The following is an 18,973-nucleotide window of genomic DNA, read 5'->3' on the forward strand; positions in this document are numbered from 1 at the left end:
ATCTAATGGATACATAACATCTGAACAAATTCTAAAGAACACAAACCTAAGTAAAAACAATAATAGCACACATTTTTATAAAAACATGAGATTTCAGGAAGGGAATTCTAGAAGGATACTCACAAGAAGAAATTTCAGTTCTCTGTAGAGATATTTCAAAGGACCTCTGGGCTCTCCCGATTCCACTTTAATATTCTGAAAGGTTTCCAAAGTCTGTCAGTTTTCCACTACTGTTCCCATCTTCTCCACATTAAGTGTTATACCTGCATTTCAAACTATCCTTCACACATTAAAAAATATATTTCATAAAGGATCAATGAATTGAAAAATTAGGTCAACACATCATTTAGAACATCTTACTCAGAGATACTACAGATTTTGCCATCTTGATCCAATAACCTAAATTAAAATGACTGTATCTTCTTGCTATGCCACAAACAATTGTGCTTACGTGAAACAACTGCCCTCCTCACATGCTCTCCTGCCTTTTCCCAAGGAATTTCCAGGAGGATAAGGCAGGAGAAATTTAAACACATATATCTCAGGGTTCAGTGATAACTTAGATTATCACAATCCAAAATGAAGTCTCCCATTAAATCTCTTTATTAGACTCCTTCTAACTAAACCAACAGTGTGCTGTCCTAGCCAGAGGCCGACGTCTTACAAACCTGAGATAGCAAACATAAAAAAAAAAAAAAAAAAAAAAAAAAAAAAAAAAAAGAGTGGCCGGATGTGGTGGCTCACGCCTGTAATCCCACTGTAATCCCACCACTTTGGGAGGCTGAGGCAGGCAGATCATGAGGTCACGACATTGAAACCATCCTGGCCAACATAGTGAAACTCCGTCTGTACTAAAATATAAAAATTAGCTGGGCCGGGCGCGGTGGCTCAAGCCTGTAATCCCAGCACTTTGGGAGGCCGAGGCGGGTGGATCACAAGGTCGAGAGATTGAGACCAACCTGGTCAACATGGTGAAACCCCGTCTCTACTAAAAATACAAAAAATTAGCTGGGCATGTTGGCGCGTGCCTATAATCCCAGCTACTCAGGAGGCTGAGGCAGGAGAATTGCCTGAACCCAGGAGGCGGAGGTTGCGGTGAGCCGAGATCGCGCCATTGCACTCCAGCCTGGGTAACAAGAGTGAAACTCCGTCTCAAAAAAAAAAAAAAAAAAAAATTAGCTGGGTGTGGTGGCATGCACCTGTAGTCCCAGCTACTTGGGAGGCTAAAGCAGAAGGATTGCTTGAACCTGGGAGGCAGAGGTTACAGTGAGCCGACATGATGCCACTGCACTCCAGCCAGGGAGATAGAGCAACCAGACTCCAACTCAAAAAAAAAAAAAAAAAATCTATTTTAACTATTCCCTACTGAACATTCTGGTTTTGTTTATAGTATTTTGGAAACACAGCTATATCACCACACTGACTATCTTACACATGACATTTTGATAGCAATTTTGACTAATTTCTTAAGACAAATTCCTACAAATATAGGCCGGGCGTGGTAGCTCACGCCTGTAAGCCCAGCACTCTGGGAGGCAGAGGTGGGTGGATCACCTGAAGTCAGGAGTTCAAGACCAGCCTGGACAACATGGCAAAACCCCATCTCTACTAAAAATACAAAAATTAGCCTAGCATGGTGGTACACATCTGTAACCCCAGCTACTTGGGAGGCTGAGGCAGAACTGCTCCAACCCAGGGGGCAGAGGTTAGGTTGCAGTGAGCCAAGATTGTACCACTGCACTCCAGCCTGGGTGACAGAGTAAGACTCCACCTCAAAATAAATAAATAAATAAATATACAGTAAAAGGGCTTAATATTATAATGATTCTTGATGTGTTACCACTATCTCCACCCTTTTAAGTATAATGGGCCAGGCACAGTGGCTCATGCCTATAATCCCAGCGTGAGTCACTTTGGGAGGTGGAGGTGGGAGGATCACTTGAGCTGGTTTGAAACCAGCCTGGGAAATTAGGTGTGGTGGCATGTACCTGCAGTCCCAGCTACTCAGGAGGCTGAGGGAGGACTGCTTGAGCACAGGAGTTCAGGGCTGCAGTGAGCAACGATCATGCCACTGCACTCCAGCCTGGGTGACAGAGTGAAACTCCATCTCAAAAACAAAACAAAACAAAACAAAAAAACAGATCCCTCTTGAGCCACCACTCAAGAGACTCTATCACTAGAAAATTCTTAAGTTGCATTACTATAGGGCTGAGGGCAACTGATAGATCAGAGCACCTGACAAAACCTTCACTGGTTGCCCTGGTGACACGTTAGTGGCAAGGCGGCCCTTTTAGAGTTGTCCAGCCTCACATGCAGCAAGTGCCGAGGCTGGAAACATGAAGCACCGGCAACAAGCAAGTAAGCCAATGCTTAGGAGCCTCATGAACCCGACAGGAAACAGGGCCCACTCTTACCAGAGTTGCAGTTGAAGAAAGTGGAGGGATTTGAAGAATCTCATCCACAGGACTCCAGGAAATATCCAAAGTGATCGCAGTTTGTGATGTGGTGACTGTATCATCCAAGGCAGAGGACTTACAGAGCTCGTACTGGGCAAAGCCTTTGGATGACACCTGAAAAGATTGCACCCAGCAGACCATTTAGCTGTGCTTCCACATGGCCAAAAGTCAGGAAAAAACACATATGCCATACTTTTATCCCAAATGGAAAAATAAGACGGCTCTTTTAAACCACAAAGATTAGCTAACAGGTAAGAAGGTATTTTAATTTTGGTCATTAGCTGATATGAAAATAAACATAAACATTTTCATACTACAGAAAAATATCTAGTCATCTAAGGAACGGAAAAAACCCTGTACACTAGGAAGGCAGGTTGGTAACAATTTGAAGAAAATGGTATGAGTAGAAGCAAAACACTTACAGTAGATAAGTGATGCCTTTTCTTGTGTAAATTTTTTAGGTTTTCAAGATTCACAGAATAATTTTTATCAGCTATAGGAAATGAAAGGAAAAAATGTAAAGGCACAACTCAAAATTACATTGTTAGAGCTAGAAAACTACAATCCCTCAAATTCGGAGTGTACTGCAACTCAACAAAATAACTGTTAAAATTAAATTCTAAATTCAGGTAAGTGAAATGTTTTTAAGAGAATGAAAGTAGGTTGGGCATGGTGGCTCACACATATAATCCCAGTATTTTAGGAGGCTGAGGCGGGAGGATTGTTTGAACCCAGGAGTTTGAGACCAGCCTGGGCAACATAGCAAGACCCTGTCTCTACAAAAAATTTTTAAAAAATTAGCCAGGTGTGGTGGTGTGTGCCTGTAGTCCCAACTACTCAGGAGGCTGAGGTGAGAGGACTACCTGAGCCCAGGAGGTTGAGTCTGCAGTGAGCCATGATCGCGCCACTGTACTCTAGCCTAGGTGACAGAGTAAGATCCTGTCTCAAAAAACTTAAAAAAAAAAAACTAAAAAAAAAAAAAAAAAAGTTTAAGTGGAACAGCCAGTTGCAACAGTACTTGCCTGTAATCCCAGCTACTTAGGAGGTTGAGGTGGAAGAATTACTTCAGGCTAGGAGTTTGAGACCGGCCTGGGCAATATAGTGAGACCCTGTCTCTTAAAAACTAAAACTAAACACAAAATTAGCTGGGCATGGTTGTGCTCTCCTGTAGTCCCAGCTATTCAGGAGGCTATGGTGGTAGGATCATTTGAGCCCAGGAGTTTGAGGCTGCGGTGACCTATGAATGCACTACTGTACTCCAACCTGTGCTATAGAGTGAGGCCATGTCTCTAAAAAAATAAGTAAATAAAAAATAAAGTGGAATGAGGGTCAATACTACTACCAAAAATACAATTAAATGTCTTGAGATTGGAACACACTGTCATTATATTCAGTTTTGTATCTTCCATTGAAAATGTTCAATAATATACACACAGAAATAAAATGAAACCCAAATCAAAGAGGTGTAAACCTCCTGTCCAGACTTTTGGAGATCTGTTTCTGATGTTTCTGGAATATCTCCCATATGCTGCAAGTTACACACTAGATTTATGGTGATTAATCCAAGTTCTACTTTGTGCACTTTCATCATAACAATATCAATTTTCTTTTTTTTTTTTTGAGACGGAGTTTCGCTCTTGTTACCTAGGCTGGAGTGCAATGGCGCGATCTCGGCTCACCGCAACCTCCGCCTCCTGGGTTCAGGCAATTCTCCTGCCTCAGCCTCCTGAGTAGCTGGAATTACAGGCACGTGCCACCATGCCCAGCTAATTTTTTTTTTGTATTTTTAGTAGAGACGGGGTTTCACCATGTTGACCAGGATGGTCTCGATCTCTCAACCTCGTGATCCACCCGCCTCGGCCTCCCAAAGTGCTGGGATTACAGGCTTGAGCCACCGCGCCCGGCCCCTTCAATTTTCAGTAAAAAACATGAAACAGTAACTATACAAATGAATACACACATACGAACACATGAGAAAGCACTCACCTTTACAACTGACCACATATAAGACAATTCCTGTAATGCTGTCGTCTGTTGTGATAAGCTCAGCTCCTAGCCAACACGTACCTTCAGGATCTGAACTGTCACATCTTACCCAAAGGGGAGGAAGGGCAGTAACTGGCAGATTAATCTTCAAATGGGTCATATTAGGATTGTGAGCCATGGTGTAAAGTCCAATTAACTGTCTTTAAAACAAGAATAAAAACAATTTATAGAGATTTCCATTCCGAGAATTTCTTTCTCTTAGAGACAGAGGGTCTCACTCTGTTGCCTAGGCTGGAATACAGTGGTGTGATCACAGCTCATTGTAGCCTCAGCCTCCTGGGCTCAAGTGATCCTCCTGTCTCAGCCTCCCAAGTATCTGGGAATACAGACATAAGCCACTGCATCAGGCTTATTTTTATTTTTGCAGAGACAGAGTCTTGCTATGTTGCCCAGGCTGGTCTCAAATTCCTTGCCTCAAGCAATTCTTCTGCCTTAGCCTCCCAAAGTGGAGGGATTATAGGCGCAAGCTACCAGGCCTAAGGAGAATTTTCTTTTAAAAAGATATGAGGGGGGTCTCACAGAAATAACCACCTAAAAATTAAGTAGCAAGATGTATATATATGTATATTTCATCTATTAATAGGTTTGCCAGGCAGATCAAAATACATGCACCAGAAAGCAACAGAGTATGACAGGACTGGAGCTACCATGAGCAGGGAGCTTCAATATGGTGAGGGTTGGAGGTTCAGCAGGAGTGGAAGTTCAGTCGAAGTGGAAGAGGCAAGATGTGAGATTCATCTAAAGAAAGTAGTAGGAAGGCCGGGCGCGGTGGCTCACGCCTGTAATCCCAGCACTTTGGGAGGCCGAGGCGGGCGGATCACGAGGTCAAGAGATCGAGACCATCCTGGTCAACATGGTGAAACCCTGTCTCTACTAAAAATACAAAAAATTAGCTGGGCATGGTGGCGCGTGCCTGTAATCCCAGCTACTCAGGAGGCTGAGGTAGGAGAATTGCCTGAACCCAGGAGGCAGAGGTTGCGGTGAGCCAAGATCGCGCCATTGCACTCCAGCCTGGGTAACAAGAGTGAAACTCCGTCTCAAAAAAAAAAAAAAAAAAAAAGAAAGTAGTAGGAGTCAATAAACATACAATGATGCTCAGTCATTAGTCAGTGAGACAGTTAACAAGATTTGAATATGGGCTCTGATTAGATAACGGTATTAGAATGATATTAAATTTCCAGATTCTGATCATTGTTCCATGGCTATGTAAGAGTATGTATTTGTTCATAGAAAATACACAGTGGAATATTTAGGAGTAAAAGAGTACAGTATCTTCACTACATTGTCAATACTTCATTTTTAAAACGGTGCATGTGTGTGTATTACCATATGTATATATACACACACTATATACAGTTATAAACAATATGTTGTTATGATACAGTCATAACAATATACATATAAAACTATGTATGAATACACATATAGCAATATACTGCTTTGCATGTTATCTATCTAGAAAGAGAGACACAAGAGACAGAAAAAGGAAAAGGGGAAGAAGGGGAAGAAAAAAAAGCAAATGCTGCAAAATCTAAGCAATTGGTGACTTTGGGTTAAGGATATACGTAAGTTCACGCATTATTCTTGTAACTTTCCTCTAAATGTGAAAGTATATCAAAATTGAAAGTTACCAAAATACGTGGCTTAAATTTTTATTTTTCAAAGACATGAAAACTAAATTTATTACCAACAGATGTCCAAGAGGATTTTACTTATAAAAAGAGGTAAAATAATCCCAGAAGGAAAGTATGAAAATGCAAGAACTGGAGAGCAAAGAAATAAGCACATGAATCAACCCACATAAACACTGGCAGGAGAAAACGATACAAATAAATAACATTTAAGTCACAGAGAGAAAACAGGCTAAATATGACTAAAATCAATGTTCTGTGAAGGAAGACACCAATTAAAACTTTAAAACTTCTAGGCCAGGCACGGTAGCTCACACCTGTAATCCCAGCACTTTGAGAGGCTGAGGCGGGCGGATCACCTGAGGTCATGAGTTCAAAACTAGCCTGGCTAACATGGGGGAACCCCATTTCTACTAAAAATACAAAAAAATAGCCAGGCGTTCCTGTAATCCCAGATACTCAGGAGGCTGAGGCAGGAGAATCACTTGAACCTGGGAGGCGGAGGTTGCAGCGAGCCGAGATCGTGCCATTATACTCCAGCCTGGGCAACAAGAGTGAAACTCCATCTCAAAAAAAAAAAAAATTCTATAGAGGAAAATAAAAACCAGCACATAGAAATAATTTTGTGAACATTATTACAGTAGTTATTAATCTCATATCATTCTGTTAGTATGTATATGACTACACAGTGGGAAAGTAGGAAGTGAAGCTGGAGAGGTAGCCAGAGGATTTCAAGTTTGTTTCATGGTGACATAAGAGAATGGCACCTTGGGTGAGATAACTGCTCCTTGTACAGGAGAGTCCCAAGCATCGCAGGATGTTTACCATCCACGGCCCAGGTTCGCTAAATGCCAGTAGCTCCTCTCAGTCACCGTGACAACCCAAAATACTCTCCCCTGTATTTCCAATTCCCCCTGCATGTGGTACCACCCCTGGTGGAGGACCAGTGGGGCTAGACAATAAAGGTTTGTATACGTCATTCTTAAGGAATTTGGATTTTATCATGAAGCCAATGAAGAACCACTAAAGGATTTTAAGCAGGAAAGAAGCTTGGTCAGGTTTTCATTTGAAAAAGAAAGACTGGAGGGGAACCAGATTACATACAAGGAAAACAACTGAGAAACAACAACAATAAATTGGTATAGGGAGTAGAGAAAAGGAAGATAACTGCAGTATTCTCGGGCACGTCTGGGATACCTATCAGACACTCAAGGGGAACTATCTCTAGTTGGGTATACTTATCAGGGGGTGGGGGAGATGAAGAAGGATATCTAGGCTAGATGCCTATTTTTTCCAATATTTATAAGAACATTTCCATTTAAATCCTAGTTGCCACTCCTACCCGTATGCTAAGAGAAAACTTACCTTGCCTTCCCAACTGGTAAAGCAAGTGGTCCAACATTTTCGCCAGTAGAGAAATCAGATATGGCAGTCTCTTCAGACTGAAGTTCTTCAATATGACTTGTTTCTTCCTTTTCTAAAGGCTTTAAAAATGTTCTTAATTGTTTAATGAGACAAAAGAGCACTTAAGATAGCAATTGACTCTTCACCATGCTACAGAACAATGACAAACAGAACATAATGTACCTGTTTCTATACCCTTAAGCAAAAAAAATTAGGTTTTGGCAAGAACAGCCACAAACTAGTTTGGTACCAAAAAATCTTGCCATCAGGAGCATTTCCACTGTCTTATAAAAAGATATTGCCAGGCCGGGCACGGTGGCTCACGCCTGTAATCCCAGCACTTTGGGAGGCCGAGGCAGGTGGATCACGAGGTCAAGAGATCGAGACCATCCTGGTCAACATGGTGAAACCCTGTCTCTACTGAAAATACAAAAATTAGCTGAGCATGGTAGCACGTGCCTGTAATCCCAGCTACTTTGGGAGGCTGAGGCGGGTGGGTCATGAGGTCAAGAGATCGAGACCATTCTGGTCAACATGGTGAAACCCCGTCTCTACTAAAAATACAAAAATTAGCTGAGCATGGTGGCACGTGCCTGTAATCCCAGCTACTTAGGAGGCTGAGGCAGGAGAATTGCTTGAACCCAGGAGGCGGAGGTTGCGGTGAGCCGAGATCGTGCCATTGCACTCCAGCCTGGGTAACAAGAGCAAAACTCCGTCTCAAAAAAAAAAAAAAAAGATATTGCCCTTAGTTGCTAGTGGCAAAGGAAGCAACTGATGCCTTTAGAAAAGGAAGTACTCAACAGGGCATGGTGTCACATGCCTGTAATCCCAGCATTTTGGGAGGCTAAGAGGATCACTTAAACCCAAGAGGTCGAGACAAACCTGAGCAACGCAGGGAGACCTATGTCTACCAAAATAAAAACAAAAAAAATCAGCCAGGTGTCCCAGTTAATCAGGAGGCTGAGGTAGAAGGATTGCTTGAGCTTGGGAGGTGGAGGCTGCAGTGAGCCATGACAGTACCACTGCACTGCAGCCTGGGAGACAGAGCAAGACTATCTCAAAAAAAAAAAAAGCCGGGCGCGGTGGCTCAAGCCTGTAATCCCAGCACTTTGGGAGGCCGAGGCGGGTGGATCACGAGGTCGAGAGATGGAGACCATCCTGGTCAACATGGTGAAACCCCGTCTCTACTAAAAGTGCAAAAAATTAGCTGGGCATGGTGGCACGTGCCTGTAATCCCAGCTACTCAGGAGGCTGAGGCAGGAGAATTGCCTGAGCCCAGGAGGCGGAGGTTGCGGTGAGCCGAGATCGCGCCATTGCACTCCAGCCTGGGTAACAAGGGCGAAACTCCGTCTCAAAAAAAAAAAAAAAAAAAGTAGAAAAGGAAGTGCTCCAACATGCACAAAATGATTAGCTAAAGGTAAAATACCAAGGAAGCCGGGAGCGGTGGCTCAAGCCTGTAATCCCAGCACTTTGGGAGGCAGAGGCGGGTGGATCACGAGGTCAAGAGATTGAGACCGTCCTGGTCAACATGGTGAAACCCCGTCTCTACTAAAAATACAAAAAGTTAGCTGGGCATGGTGGTGCGTGCCTGTAATCCCAGCTACTCAGGAGCCTGAGGCAGGAGAATTGCCTGAACCCAGGAGGCAGAGGTTGCAGTGAGCCGAGATCGCGGCATTGCACTCCAGCCTGGGTAACAAGAGCGAAACTCCGTCTCAAAAAAAAAAAAAAAGAAAAGAAAAGAAAAAAATAAAATACCAAGGAAACCCAGATTTTGTTGGATTTTTTACTCTCAAAACGGGAAGACCTTCTTTCTGGGCTATAACATTAGGTCCAAAGCCCTTACTTTTTGTATCTATTCCTTTTAGGGCAATCAGCTGATTGGTGTTAATGGGTACTGTTATCCATGTGTTTACAAAATAGTTAAATAGTTCAGCAATGCCAATAATAACAAGGGAGGTTTTACCCCTAGACAAAACTGCTATGTATCCTGAATGCAGTGGTGACTGCAAGAATATATATGTTAAAATTCACAGAACTGAACAAAAGAAATGTCAGTGTTATCAACTTACTGATAATTTTACCTGTTTCTCTTAATGAGGCTATTAGAAAATTTTAAATTGCTATTAGAAAATTTTAAAGAGCAACTCAATGAAATAAAACAACAAGACAAGATTAGACAAAAAAGGATAAAAAGGAACGAGCAATATCTCCAAGAAATATGGGACTAGGCCGGGTGCGGTGGCTCAAGCCTGTAATCCCAGCACTTTGGGAGGCCGAGGGGGGTGGATCACGAGGTCAAGAGATCGAGACCATCCTGGTCAACATGGTGAAACCCCGTCTCTACTAAAATGCATGGTGGTGTGTGCCTGTAATCCCAGCTACTCAGGAGGCTGAGGCAGGAGAACTGCCTGAACCCAGGAGGCGGAGGTTGCGGTGAGCCGAGACAGCGCCATTGCACTCCAGCCTGGGTAACAAGAGTGAAACTCCGTCTCAAAAAAAAAAAAAGAAAGAAAGAAATATGGGACTATGTGAAAAGACCTAATCTATGCTTGATAGGTGTACCTGAATGTGACGAAGAGAATGAATCCAAGCTGGAAAATATGCTTCAGGACATTATTCAGGAAAATTTTCCCAACCTAGTAAGGCAGGATAATATTCAACTCCAGGTAATACAGAGAACACCACAGAGATATTCCTCAAGAAGAGCAACTCCAAGGCACATAATCGTCAGATTCATCAGGGTTGAAATGAAGGAGAAAATACTAAGGGCAGCCAGAGAGAAAGGTCAGGTTACCCACAAAGGGAAGCCTATCAGACTTACAGCACATCTCTCAGCAGAAACCCTACAAGCCAGAAGAGAGTGGGGACCAATATTCAACATCCTTAAAGAAAAGAACTTTCAACCCAGAATTTCACATCCAGCCAAACTAAGCTTCACAAGTGAATGAAAAATAAAGTTTTTTTGTGAATAAGCTAGCACTCAGAGATTTCATCACCACCAGGCCTGCTTTACAAGAGCTTCTACTACACACAGAAAGGAACAAACAGTATCAGGCTTTCTAAAAAAATACCAAAAAGAGCATCAATATAATGAAGAATTTACATCAACTAATGGGCAAAATAGCCAGCTAATGTTAAATGGCAGTATTAAGCTCACATATATTATTATTAATTCTAAATTTAAATTGACTAAATCCCCCAATCCAAAGACAGACATGCAATTTGAATAAAAAACTAAAACCCATCAGTATGCTGCATCCAGACCCATCTCATTCAAGGATACACAAAGACTCAAAACAAGGGATGGAGAAGGATTTGCCAACCAAACAGAGAGCTAAAATAAATAAATAAAAAGCAGAAGTTACAATTAAGCAACAAAGATCAAAAGAAGCAAAGAAGGACATTATATAATGATAAAAGGATCAATGCAACAAGAAGAAGAGCTAAAGATCCTAAATATATACGCACCCAATACAGGAATATGCAGACATACAAGACTTATAAAGAGACTTAGACTCCCACACAATAATAGTGGGAGACTTCAACATTAATATTAGACAGATCAACGAGACAGAAAATTAACAACGATATCCAGGACTTGAACTCAGAGCTGGAACAAGTAAATGTAATTAACATTTATAGAACTCTCCACTTTAAATATACAAAATATACACTCTTATCAGAACCACATCATATCAACTTAGAAGTTTAAACGAAATGTTGGTTGGCTCCTTGTTTGTTATTCTCTTCCCTCATTTTCTTTTATATCTCCATTATTAAGGACAATTATAGGCATACCCATATTTAGACTGCATTCTAGCCCGGGCAATAAAGCAACACCCCCATCCTCTCTCGCTCTTCCTCTTTCTCTTTCTTCCTCTTTTCTTTTTCTTATAAAAAAATAAAAAATAAATAAATTGTAGTTAAAGAGTACTGTTTGAAATTAGAATAGCATATACCTGCTTTATATCAGCAAGCATTTTCTGTATTCTTCTATTTCAACTTTCTTTAACTCCCTACTTAAGTAGTTTTACTGTCTCCTTTTTCTTTAGCACCCTTTAAAAAAAGAAAAAAAAGAAAAAAAGAAAGCAGGCTGGTAGAAAAAAAAAAAGAAAGAAACTTTACAGATAAAGTTGCTATGAACATTCATGTCCAAGTCTTTTCTTTTTTTTTTTTTTTTTGAGACAGAGTTTCGTTCTTGTTACCCAGGCTGGAGTGCAATGGCGCGATCTCGGCTCAGCACAACCTCCGCCTCCTGGGTTCAGGCAATTCTCCTGCCTCAGCCTCCTGAGTAGCTGGGATTACAGGCATGTGCCAACATGCCCAGCTAATTTTTTGTATTTTTAGTAGAGACAGGGTTTCACCATGTTGACCAGGATGGTCTCGATCTCTCGACCTCGTGATCCACCCGCCTCGGCCTCCCAAAGTGCTGGGATTACAGGCTTGAGCCACCGCGCCCGGCAAGTCTTTTCTTAAATATATGATTTCCAAGTTCCATTTGTTCTACATGCTAACCAAGCGTTGGCATGGGCCATCTTTTTAATTGTAGACATCCTAATTTAATTTTAATTTACATTTTTAAAAGACTAATGGTGTTGGATATCTTTTCATGTGCCATTTATATAGCTTCTTTGAAATGTTCAATTAAATTATTTGCCCACTTTACAATTGCATTGTTTTCATATTGTTTTGAGACTTGTTTATATATTTTGGATGCAAATCCTTTATCAGACATAATATTTGCAAATATTTTCTCACAGCCTGTGGCTTTTCTTTCTATTCTCTTAACAATGTCCATAGAAGCACAAAGTTTAATTTTCATGAAATCAAATTTATTAATTTTTCTTTTTTAAATTGTGCTTTTGGTGTAGCTAGGAAACCTCTGTGTAACCCAAACTCACGAAGATTTTTCTTTTATGTTTTCTTCTAAAAGTTTTATACTTATAGGTTATACATTTAACCCTATTAAAAAAAAAAAAAGAAAATTTTAAATTGCAAATGTGGTTCATATTTATTTCTACTAGACAGGACTACACTTACTCCTAAAAGGAGGAGAACCCATTTTTACTGATGCTGATTTTAAAACACGTACATGTTAGATTATTCTCAAGACACTAAATTTGGTTATAGAGAATTCACTACAAAGCCAAACCACTACTTACCACTTTTTCCACTATGAATACTTTGTCATTTTCATTTAGAATATTTTTCAAAGGGTTTGGTTGGCCTTTGCTGATCAACTGCACTTGGACATCGGCCTGTTAAAACAGGTAACAAGCAATGTTTTATATATATACTTATATATTTGTACTATCTAAACACATAAAGACCAGTTCTATGCAAGTGAATGGAAATTTTCCTTAACAGATCTCTGCTAACTGCAACCTGACTCCCAGGTTCAAGCAATTCTCCTGCCTCAGCCTCCTGAGTAGCTGGGACTATAGAAGCGAGCTACCACACCTGTGTGTGTGTGTGTTGTTTTTTTTAGATGGAGTCTTGCTCTGTCACCCCGGCTGGAGTGCAATGGCATAATCTTGGCTCCTGCAACCTCTGCCTCCCAGGTTCAAGTGATTCTCTTGCCTCAGCCTCCTGAGTAGCAGGGACTACAGACACACACCACTATGCCTGGCTAATTTTCCTGTTTTTTAGTAAAGCCGGGGTTTCACTACATTAGCCAGGCTGGTCTCAAACTCCTGACCTCAGGTGATCTACTTGCCTTAGCCTCCTAAGGTGCTGGGATTACAGGCGTGAACCGTTGCACCTGGCCATCTTTCTCATTGCTTTTGAGGATTCACAAAGATAAATATAAATATTACAGCTTCTCATTCATAAGTATTTCTCCCCAGCTTGTCTGTTAACGTACACTTTATTTTAGTTTGCTAATTATATCATGGATGTAGGTTTTATCTCCCCTATGGAGAGTTTACTTATAAAACACCTAGCACACATTAGATGCTAAATGAATATATAAATGTTTATAGCAGCTTTCATAATTACCAAAAACTAGAAACAACCCAAATGTCCTTCAACTGGTGAATGAATAACCCAACTATGATACATCCATACAATGGAATACTACTCAGAAATAAAACATGAACGGCTAATACACACAACAACATAGATGCACCTTAAATGCATTATACTAATTGAAAGAAGCCAGAATCAAAAGGCTGTGTGATTTTATTTATAGGACATTCTGGAAAAAGTAAAACTACAGAGACAAAAAATAGACTAACGTTTGCCAGGAACTAGGGGAGGGAAAAGGGCTGACTGCCTTAAGGGGACACAAGAAAATTTTTGGACATAATAGAAATGTTCTAAATCTTGGTTATGGGGTGGTAACTAAATAATTTATCAGGATTCAAAGAACAGGCTGGGTGCCACCGGGTAGCTCACATCTGTAATCCCAGCACTTTGGGAGGTTGAGGTGGGTGGATCACTTGAGGTCAGGAGTTCAAGACCAACCTGGCCAACATGGTGAAACCCTGTCTCTACTAAAAATACAAAATTAGCCGGGTGTGGTGGCACACGCCTGTAGTCCCAGCTACTCAGGAGGCTGAGACAGGAGAATTGCTTGAACCCAGGAGGCAGAGGTTGCAGTTAGCTGAGATTGCGCTACTGCACTCCAGCCTGGGTGAGACACAACAAGACTCTGTCTCAAAAAAAAAAAAAAAGCCACGGAACAGTACCCTAAAAGGATAAGATTTACTGTATGTAAATTAACTTCAATAAACCTGACTTTTAAAAACAGACAATTGGCCAGGCACAGTGGCTCACACCTGTAATCCCAGCACTTTGGGAGGCCAAGGCAGGCAGATCACCTGAGGTCGAGAGTTCAAGAGCAGCATGACCAATGTGGTGAAACCCTGTCTCTACCGAAAATACAAAAATTAGCCAGTTGTAGTGGTACATGCCTGTAGTCCCAGTTACTGGAGAGGCTGAGACAGGAGAATTGCTTGAATCTGGGAGGCGGAGGTTGCAGTGAGCCAAGATCACACCACTGCACTCCAGCCTGAGCAACAGAGCAAGACTCTGCTTTAAAATAAAATAAAATTAAATTAAAATTAAAACAGAGAATTTTAAAATTAGGGTTGTATTTGAAAACCACATTGTTCATACCTCATAGAGAAACGGGTCTTTCCGGATTCCTTTCTTTTCTTCATTATATTCCCTGAAATGCATAACCACATGTGAAAAATAGAACCATATTATCTCCCCTGCTATTCACACCCAAGAGTCAGCCATTCCTTGATCTCAACAGGACACCTATAGCAAAGGCGAAAAGCACATACTTACAGGAGCCCTAAGATGTAGCTGGGGAGACAGAAAAAAAGCAGAAAAGAAGCATTAAAAAGAAAAGAGAAAAAAGACAATTGTGATAGAGATTAATAGACTCTTGCACTCAATTGGGTACAACTCAATTCTCAGAGGCAGCAGGAAATTGGGTTGCCTACCTCTACCCTGTGTCTAAACATCAACAGTTAAAATTAAAATGTAACTTGCCACGACCTTTCAAAATTAACAATGGTTGGATTCTCATCTCTTACTGACTCAGAGAGTAGCCACAGAGAAGTTACTTACCTAGGCCTTAGATTTCTATGGCTAAAATGGAAGCATCTGTCCTCCAATTTTATAAGTTGTTATTCAAAGTTAGTAAAATTGATTATGTTGAACATTTCCTTTTAAAATGTCAGGATGAAACTCTAGGATATCTTTTAATCATTATCTTTTAATTCAAGAAAGTTTTAAAATAGTGAATCTAATGCACTTAAACTGTAATCCATTAACATAACAAAATGCACACCAGCCTGATCTACCCTGAAAGAGAAAAGAATCTTTAGTCATTGAGGGAACCCAACATAACTGTTTCAAGATACCATTTATATCTATTTGATCTAATACTAAACGACTTCCTGAAAAAGAAACAGGAGAGCTAGGCCTATGGCCAATTCATTTTGCCATATTGTGAAAGACTGCGATTTATTCTTACAGATGTTTGTGTCTCATGTATAACTCAGGAATGTTATTTAATCAGCCTGCAATCATGTCTCAAGCATGTGTAACCGAGGCCAGCCACTCCTGCTAGATACTGAGAATATTAAAATCGTAGTCCCTGGTTCATAGTCCTCACTGGATTCCAACACGTAAACCACAGTTCCAAGTGGTAAGTGCTCAGAGAGGCAAGTACAGGAAGCTATAATAGAAATTTAGCTCTAGGGCTTAAACTTTATCCTGAAAGCCAAAAGGAACTCACTAAAAGATTTTAAATGGGAAAAAAATCTGACAGTAATATGGAGGGTAATAACTTGGAGTCCAGGAAAATAGCTGTGAATAACTGGTAGCACTTCAGAGAACTGATAATGGTCTGAACGAATACAGCATGGAGAATAGAGGATTTTTTTTTTTTTTAAACTGCGACACCTTCTTTATTTCTTTTGAAATGCCACTTTATAAGGTGGATGTAGAAAGCAACAGCAGCAGTTACAAAATGTTGTCTGAGTGATTCTGAGAGCTCAAAACAAGAATCCGTGTATAGGCTGAATAAAAAGACGTTCAAATAACAGTGCACGCTGTGGAACTTTAACACGAGTCTTCAGGTGGAATTTCTGTGTAAACCTTAGTAGAGATGCGACTCACGGAGACCAAAAGTAAAATCTCTTTACCATTTAGTTTAGTGAGGTGGTCTGCATTCTCGCAAACGACTTACAAAGTACAAGAAATGTCGTGTGTGAGTACTAGGCATAGAATATTTTGTTTTCTTATGGAAGGAGCAGCAAGGGACAAGGACGGCTTGCTGTGGGGTGAGGGTTTTGGAATTAGAACACTTAACTCAGAGAAAGAATTCAGAAGTAGACTGTCCGGTTGGAGGAAAAGATTAATTCAGCTTTGCAGATATTGATCTCAGGTCCCATGTGAAAATTCCCCCCAGTAAGGGGGAAGAAAAGTGTTATACTTGCTATGTGAAGTATAAAAGGTCTAATTAGGCCAGGTGCAGTGGCTCACGCCTATAATCCCAGCACTTTGGGAGGCTGAGGTGGGTGGATCACAGGTGAAGGGATTGAGACCATCCTGGTCAACAGAGCTAAATCCTGTCTCTACTAAAAATACAAAAATTAGCTAGGCATGGTGGCACGAACCTGTTCTACCTAGTTGGGAGGCTGAAGCAGAAGAATTGCTTAAACCCAGGAGGCAGAGGTTGCAGTGAGCTGAGATCACACCACTACACTCCAGACTGCTGGCAGGATGAGACTCTGTCTCAAAAAAAAAAAAAAAAAAAAAAAAAAAAAAGAGAGAAAGAAAAAAAAGAAAGAGAAAAGGAAATAAAGGGTCTAAATAAAGTTGTATCAATAATGGACTTATTTATTAATTTATTTTTAGAGACGAGTTGTCGCTATGCGGGAGTTGTTGGAGGCTGCCAAGGCTGGCCTCCAACTCCTGGGCTCAAGCAATCCTCCTGCCTCAGCCTCCAGAGTAGCTGGGATTACAGGTATGTGCCACCATGCCTGGCTAATAGGAGACTTTTATGTTCTTGGTTTTTTGTTTTTTTCTGAGACAGAGTCTTGTTTTGTTGTGCAGGCTGGAGTGCAATGGCATGATCTTGGCTCACTGCAACCTCTGGCTCCTGGGTTCAAGCAATTCTTCCAAGTAGCTAGGACTACTGGTGCCCACCACCACGTCCAGCTAATTTTTATATTTTTTAGTAGCGATGGGGTCTTGCCATATTGGCTAGACTGGTCTAGAACTTCGGACCTCAAGTGATCCGCCGCCCGCCTTGGCCTCCCAAAGGGCTGGGATTACAGCGTGAATCACCACCCCCGGCCTTACCTTAAATAAATATAACAGCCATAGAATGAAATACTATACAGCAGTTAAAAACAATGAGCTAAGGGCCGGGCGCGGTGGCTCAAGCCTGTAATCCCAGCACGTTGGGAGGCCGAGGCGGGTGGATCACGAGGTCGAGAGATCGACACCATCCTGGTCAACATGGTGAAACCCCGTCTCTACTAAAAATACAAAAAAAAAAAATTAGCTGGGCATGGTGGCACGTGCCTGTAATCCCAGCTACTCAGGAGGCTGAGGCAGGAGAATTGCCTGAACCCAGGAGGCGGAGGTTGCGGTGAGCCAAGATCGCGCCATTGCACTCCAGCCTGGGTAACAAGACCGAAACTCCGTCTCAAAAAAAAAAAAAAAAAAAAAAACAATGAGATAGATCTACAGGGTGTCACAATGAAGTCCAAGACATGCTAGTTTTTTTGTTTGTTTTTTCTTTTTTTAAGTGAGTGCTCTTTCTATTCAAAACATTTACAAGCATTACTACTTTTGTAAGCAGGGGAAAAAAAAAGCAATGAAGATAAACAATGAAACATTATAACATTTAGGAAATCATGGACTAGATTACACAGTGGTTCTCGAAGTGTGATGCCCAGCCATATCCGTTTCACCTATTTGTCAAGAGGGCAAATTCTTTAGCTCCACCCCAGACCTACTAATTCAGAAACCCTGGAGGTGGAGGCCAGCAATCTGTGCTTTGACAACCCTCCGGTGATTCTGATGCATGGTCAAATTTGAGAACTAGAGATTTGATTTTTACATAGGATGTATTCCCCTTGGTAGTAGTACTTCACTATAAGAATAAAACGACTTGGAGCACAGTGAAAATAAAGGTGGTTTTAGAACGCAACACACCAATCTGCTGTCATTACAATTGGAGCTCATGTGGCAACGACCTCAAGTGATAGAGATTAACAGACCAACACATTTCACTTTGAGGAGTCAAAAAAGCTTTAAACAGGTGAAGGATGCCAACACCTAGTATTCCGTATCCTGGGAGATGCCTCTACTTAAGGCAAGTGTCTGCATCAGCAGAAATAATAAACCGCCTCTTGGAACACTTGCCACCTTCCACCTCGTTTGATGACTCCCAGAGGGTCAACCCCACCCTGGAGCTGAGAGCCAGCCTCTTCCCAACTTCTGGACCCCAGGAAAGTTGGCAAAGCGCTACTCCCCAAAGAGTGGCAAGAAGCTGAAGGCGGGGATCCAGACACCCAGGGAAAGAAGTGCTGTCCCACGAGCCCAGCCAAAAGAAGAAACTAGACTCACTGAAGTAGGAGAGAATAAAACTCCTCAGCTGCGCTGTTCAACCGCTCCCACATCCTGCCCCAAAGTGAGAGCGGGACCGGAACTGCCAAATCGAAATGCGCGCGGGGCCGGCGACGTCAGGGGTCATGACCCCGCCCCGCCGGGACTACCTTGACCCGCCCCCCCCCACCCCCCGCCGCATAAATTCTGTTTGTCCACAAAATTAAATTTTTGTTTCAGGCCGCTCAGAGCTATTTACTGTGTTAACAGTCCTCAGTTTTCAGCAATAATTAAAATAAGTGTATGGTTCTGGAGAAGACGCCTCGACTCGCGAGAGTTGACCACGCCCCCTATGGA

At 41.6% G+C, this 18,973-nt stretch overlaps 1 protein-coding gene across 3 annotated transcripts in view; it reads right to left on the reverse strand.

Annotated features, from left to right (window-relative positions):
- ZWILCH (zwilch kinetochore protein) overlaps positions 1-18,721 on the reverse strand; it is a 48,025-nt gene extending 29,304 nt beyond the window's left edge. For 2 of the 3 annotated variants that reach the window (XM_010340312.3, XM_010340313.3), the window contains exons 1-8: positions 18,638-18,721; positions 14,657-14,708; positions 12,700-12,795; positions 7,499-7,617; positions 4,443-4,642; positions 2,879-2,949; positions 2,415-2,570; positions 124-195 (exon numbers count right to left, since the gene is read on the reverse strand). In XM_010340312.3, coding sequence (XP_010338614.1) covers positions 124-195; positions 2,415-2,570; positions 2,879-2,949; positions 4,443-4,642; positions 7,499-7,617; positions 12,700-12,795; positions 14,657-14,708; positions 18,638-18,690 — 819 coding nt within the window. In that variant the 5' untranslated portion in view covers positions 18,691-18,721. Of the gene's footprint in view, positions 1-123; positions 196-2,414; positions 2,571-2,878; positions 2,950-4,442; positions 4,643-7,498; positions 7,618-12,699; positions 12,796-14,656; positions 14,709-14,833; positions 14,917-18,637 lie in introns of those variants that run through there. The other variant, XM_074392760.1, reaches the window with a different exon arrangement.
- Between the last annotated feature and the right edge of the window lie 252 nt (positions 18,722-18,973).

The sequence above is a fragment of the Saimiri boliviensis genome, chromosome 2 (genome assembly GCF_048565385.1).
Source record: "Saimiri boliviensis isolate mSaiBol1 chromosome 2, mSaiBol1.pri, whole genome shotgun sequence".
NCBI lineage: Eukaryota > Metazoa > Chordata > Mammalia > Primates > Cebidae > Saimiri > Saimiri boliviensis.